At 49.4% G+C, this 6,000-nt stretch overlaps 1 protein-coding gene across 1 annotated transcript; it reads left to right on the plus strand.

Annotated features, from left to right (window-relative positions):
- Window positions 1-4,774: 4,774 nt before the first annotated feature.
- Window positions 4,775-5,545, plus strand: LOC120692792. Its single transcript, XM_039976177.1, has 2 exons — window positions 4,775-4,975; window positions 5,108-5,545. The coding sequence occupies exons 1-2, from the start codon at window positions 4,891-4,893 to the stop codon at window positions 5,287-5,289; spliced, it is 267 nt and encodes an 88-aa protein (XP_039832111.1). The 5' UTR covers window positions 4,775-4,890; the 3' UTR covers window positions 5,290-5,545.
- Window positions 5,546-6,000: the final 455 nt, after the last annotated feature.

Consider the following 6,000-nt stretch of genomic DNA (forward strand, 5'->3'; position numbering starts at 1 on the left):
ACGCGGCACGGGGCGTGTGGTATCCTCGGATGGCATGACATGAGCCAGTAGGACGCCTTGGCTGATCATGGTGAGATAACACCAACCAACAGTGGTGGGGATGCTGGAATTTCAGTGGGCAGCTCGGGACTCTCCACCCAAGCGATCAAGGATCTTTGGATCGAATAATATCGAAAAGTGCTTAGCAATAGCTAATCCAAATACGAGTGCTAATAATAAGGTGAGCTAAAATTAGTAAGACTTAAATATTTTTAGCACAAGTCTGAGTGATAATAGGTTCTGAAGTTTAGCACTTAACTTTAGCCTTATCAAGAACTGCATGTGGCTTTGTTGATTTTGATTCGTGCATTTATTCGCGACGTGCAGCGGCCGGCTGGGTTGCTGCCACCACCCTTTTGGAGGTTCTGACAATGTGACATCAATCTTCTTTTTTTGCACTGGAGGAACTTGGAATTTTTGTCATTCGTGTTGGATGCAACGGGAGCTACTGAACCAAGTTGGACAACTAGTCAGCTACAAGAAATCTCCACTGCTAGTTAATTAAGAGAATAAACAACGAGGAAAAGATAAGAAACGACAAAAACATAAGGTGCTCTTGTAAGCAAAGACAGCTAGATCTTCTACGTGCGTACGCGGACAGCCAATTCAGGAATAACCAGGTACATATTATCAGAGATACCAAAATATATATAGGGGAAAAAATAAAGGAAGTCTAAGCACAGGACTTGCATAAAAAATTACCATAGTTGATAGTTTAAACCACACCAATAGAATTATAGCACTTCACCTTTCAAATATACTAGTACTACAAGACTCTATTTAATAATAAGAAAAAATCCATATCACCCCCTCACCTATGGGGTGGACTACATAACCCTCAATCTATGAAACGGTCTATATTACCCCCTAAACTTTCCAATACTAGTCAATTTACCCCCTGAAGTAGTTTTGAAAAATTATAGTAATCACAGAAAAAATCATAAAATAGAAAATCTAATTGTGTTAGACTCCAAATGAGTAGATCTACACAGTGAACATATAATATGGTATATTTTAGTATTTTTTTGTTGTAGCTTTAAATTTATGCTTTTCTTTATATCTATAAAAAATATACTAAAGCATACTATATTATATGTCTACTGTGTAGATCTACTCATTTGGAGTCCAACACAATTGAATTTTTCATTTTATGATTTTTCTGTGATTTACTATAATTTTTCGAAACTGCTTTAGGGGGTAATTTGACCGGTTTTTGAAAGTTCAGGGGGGTGATATAGACCGTTTCATAGGTTGGGGGTTATGTAGTCCATCTCCCATAGTTGAGGAGATGATATAGACTTTTTCCATTTAATAATAGGGTGCGCATAAAGCAATCTACGGAAAATCCTTTAATGTGAATGCACGGAAATAAAAGGCAAAATAGACATTTTGATAATTTAACTTTGCTTCAAGAGTCAATTTAGTCCCTCAATTTTCAAAAGAACCAATTTGGTCCCTCAAATTTTGTTTTTAGCTCAAATTTGTTCCTATATTGATGTAATGCTCCATAATACCATAAGACTAATGCTAAAAAGTCGTCGTTACTCTTGGCTATTTTCTCTCCTTCACAATTTGCATGTGTTAGCAGTGGTGCAACAAGTTAATCAAATATGTGTATGATATTCTTATGTGATCTAGACTAAATTAAATGTGAAAGGGCATTTCAACAAATACGAGAGACATCAAATCAACCGACAAAATAATGGATCTATTGTGACCTATTATTGATTAATTACAACTATCCAATAATGGAAATTAGTATGAGAAGGAGCTGAGGGTAAAAATAACTTTTTACATCTATCTCATTGTATTATGGAACATAAGTGTGGCCTAAAAACAAAAGTTGAGGGACCAACTTGAGCCTTGGAGCAAAGTTGAAGGATTAAAGTGACTATTTTGCCGCAATAAAATCATCCAATGTGAACAAACTACGAGTACTATTGCTACCCCAACTCTATCTTTTATATATATACTGTATATATATGTATATATATACATATATATATATGTGTGTGTATATGTATGTATATATGTATATATATATGTATATATATGTACATATATATATATATGTGTGTGTGTATATGTATGTATATATGTATATATATGTATATATATGTATGTATATATGTATATATGTGTGTGTGTGTGTGTATATATATATATATACCCCTAGCATGTGTTTGGTTGGGAGAGATGGGTTGAACCAATTTTTTGTTTGGTATGGAGGATGAGATGAAGTGGGATGGATTATAAATTTGACACCGTTAGTGGTGTCATCGATGGGTCCACCTGTCATCGGGTGCACCCTCTTCTTCCTCATGGGCACATCTTGCTGGCGCCGCCACTCCTCCCGACCCCCGCCTTCCGCGCCGCCGCTTCCCCCGACTCCTGCCTTCCGCGCCGCCGCTCCCATGGCCGGCCGGCCTGCTTCGCCTTGGGCCGCCGCGGTCGTGGCGCTGCTCGGCTCGGCCGGTCGCGCCTCAGGCGGCCGCCCGCGCCGCCGCTACCATGGCCTGCCGGCCGGCCGCGCTTCGGGCCGCCGCGGCCGCGGCGCTGCTCTGCTCGGCCGTTCGCGCGTCAGGCCGTCGTCCGTGCCGCCGCTCCCATGGCCGGCCGGCCGCGCCTCGAGCCGCTGCGGCCGCGTCGCCGAGCAGCCCTGGTCGCCGTGTTACGCTCCCTCTCCCACACTCTGCTGCCGCCATTCCCGTCGTCGACGCGCGAGGCATCGGCGTCCCTCCGTCGTCGGCGCCACCTCGAGCGCTCAGATCCAGCCGGGTCCGTGTCGTTCCTCGTTGTTGCCGACCGAATCACCCCACTGCCAGCTCCCTCAAGCTCCACCCGCTCCTCGGTCTCGCACCTGAGGCCGTCATCCGCGCTGCCGCTCCCATGGCTTGACGCCGAGCCGCTGCCCGTCCTCCACTCGCCCTCGCGCCTCGGCTCGCCCCGCTGTCCACGTCGCTGCTCGGCTCGACCGCCCGCGCCTCGCCCGACGCCACGCCGCCCGACCACCACGCCGCGCCGCTCGACTCCGGCCATCGGACGCCATGCCACCCGAGCTCCGCGCAAGCCAAGCTCCGGCCACAGCCAGCCCCCACGCGGACGGACACGAGACGACGTCGAAGTGGGTCGACCTCGTCCGCTCGTTTTGGAGGGATGAGAGCAACCCGCATCTGGCAGGTATATTCCTCTCTAACCCCAATCCAACCCATATGAGTTCTCATCCAAACACGGGACCATCTGGGTTCGACCCGCTCCAACCCTCCTCGACCTCTGAACGAAACACACCCCTAGTGTGCGTGCGCACGCACGCGCGCATGCTTGCTTCATGAGCAGGAAAACAAATCATATTCGCTTTTTGGTCTCGCTCCACATTGTAGCAAGGTAGACAAAGGCCATGCAAATGACACAAAAAGGAACACTACACTAGGCGAGGTCAGGGTGGATGGAGACTGGAGACCGAGTAGACGAACTCGTAGCGTTGTATCCTTAGTCCCGCAGGAATGACACGTCCACGCAATCGTCGTGTCGTTACGCCCTCTTATCCGGCGGCGAGGTGGAATCCACTGGAGCTTTTTGAGAGAAAAAATTCACAAATTGGGTCGAGAGAAGCAGCTGTGAGAGAGCAGCTCCAGCGTATATTTTCTTAGCAAGGTGCAAACCAAGCCATGTCATCGCTTGGCAATACAGCACAGATTGGTCCAATGTTTAGCTTCCTGCATATTTCTGAGATGGGACCCATGAAGAAGTAAAAAAAACCATTTCATTCCATTACCCCACCAAACCTTTTACTAGCAAAGGTGGACATCTGGCGCATGTTGTTGCAGCTGCCTTGGAGATTGTGCGAGAGAATAATTTTTTAATCAAAGCACCGGTAGCTAAGTTGGGCACCAGAGCTAAGGAGTTGCTCCAGAGCACCCTATGGTCCAGCGTGAAGCACTCGAACAATGGGCAAGTTTAGTTTCTAAAAATTTTGGTGTGCTATAATAACTTTGAATATTTGACCACTAATTAAGAGTATTAAATGTGGATAACTGACAAAACCCATTCAACAACCCCGAGTAAAATCGCGAGATGAATCTAATGAACCTAATTATACAATGATTAGACAATATCGTGCTACAGTAATCAATTTCTAATGATGGATTAATTAGGCTTAATAGATTCGTCTCGCGATTTTTCGTCCATCTGTGTAATTAGATTTACAATTAAATCATAGTTAGTCCTTCCAATCTTCCAATTGAAAATTACTACAGTAATTTTTCCTAAAAAATTTGGAAACTAAACACTGCCCATATTTCTCTCTTTTCTCATAGCACTACCCAAAAACCAACGCTGGAGCTGTAACAGGCGTCATGCGTCTGGCCCAGCCCACCACGGCAGCTCGCTCGGGTGACCTAACTCCTTCCACTGACACGCCCACGCAACCACCACCCAACCGCCACTTACCGCGGCCGGCTACTGCCTTCACTGCACAGGAATCCCGCCTGGGCCCCGCTTTATCAGGGAACCCGCGCCGACGTGTCCGCCGCCGCCTACTGCCTCGTGGCACGTGCCCGCCGCCGCCCCGTTAACTAACTGCCCGCAACCACCGTACCCACCCGTCCTGCTGACGCCCCTGCCCCACACAACGCACTCGTGTCCCCGGGCCCGCGCGCCGGCGTCAGGGCGAGCGTGGGGGCCGGTGCTCGCGGCTCTCCTCTGCGCCCGCGTGTACAAATAGGTGGCACGGAGACGACCGACCTCTAATAATCGAGGGGAGGAGGAGACCGAGGCCTAGGGTTGTAGAGGGTGCTTGGTTCTCCTGGCTCCTGCGGCGCAAGTCCGGCGAGCGGTTTCGGCGATCGATCGATGGGGTACTGGTGGGAGCGCGTCGTGCTGCCGGTGCGGCGGGTCTGGCTCGGCGTCGCGTCCCGCTTCGGGGTTCGCCAGACAGGTAAGAGGCAGCGCGGCGGCTGATGAGGCCCTCGCCGGCGGTGATACGATCCCGTCGTCGCCGTCGGCGGCGCGGCCCAGGGGTGGAAGGAATCGTCTGACTCCGGCGCCGGTTGCTTTGCTTGGTCTGCAGGGCTGTGGAGGCTGCGGCAGGAGGTGAGCACGTGCGAGTACGAGGACGTGCACGTGATGTGGGAGATGCTGAGCCGCACCACCACCGCGCCGGCGCCGGCGCCGGCGCCCAGGCGGCACAGCCGGTTCCGGCAGCAGCCGCGGCCGTGGGGCGGCAGGTTCCGCCTCTGCCAGGGCTTCTAGATCAAGGACGCCGCCCCCGCTGCTGGTGCCGCGGGATAGCTCTTCCGGCTGCTCTCTTTGACTTTTCTTCTCTTCTCTGTTTTTCGGTGCTTGTATCTATCTATCTATCTATCGACCTCGCTCGATGGGCTCTGAGATGTACTTCCATTCCTCCTCGCGTGTCGATCGACCACGCCTGCAGATGATGCCCGGGGTATGTGAATGAACAGAGCTGTTTGGGATTTGTGGCTTTGTGCTCGTGTGTTTCTACCGCCTACTCTCCTACTCTGTCGCAAAAGCACACGGTCTTTTCTTGTCAGAATTTGAATTTTGATTATCTTCCATTTTTTTATCTACGATGGCCTTACTAAATTAGTACGTAAATAAATCCTAGTTTATGCGATCTGTTTAGTAGGTTTCAGGCAAACCAATCATCTCCAGGGCCCAGACCACAGAGCATCTTCGTTTCGAGGAAACCAGAGCATCTTCAGTTGAGAAAACACGCCGGTCAGCAGGATTACAGAAAAAGTCGAATATTCCCCGCACAAGTGCCCTCGCTAGAAGATTATTTCCCCACGTACTACCAATTGATAATCCATCTCCGAACCCCACCATCGTTCAGAGAAGTCGCCAGGAGCGCTGAGTCTGACGTCTCACTCGCCCTGATTCAGCTCTGTGCTGTAGTTCTCGGCGCCCTGGCTGAAGAGCGATCAGCCTCACAAACCATCGCCG

This window comes from Panicum virgatum, chromosome 9N (assembly GCF_016808335.1).
Source record: "Panicum virgatum strain AP13 chromosome 9N, P.virgatum_v5, whole genome shotgun sequence".
NCBI lineage: Eukaryota > Viridiplantae > Streptophyta > Magnoliopsida > Poales > Poaceae > Panicum > Panicum virgatum.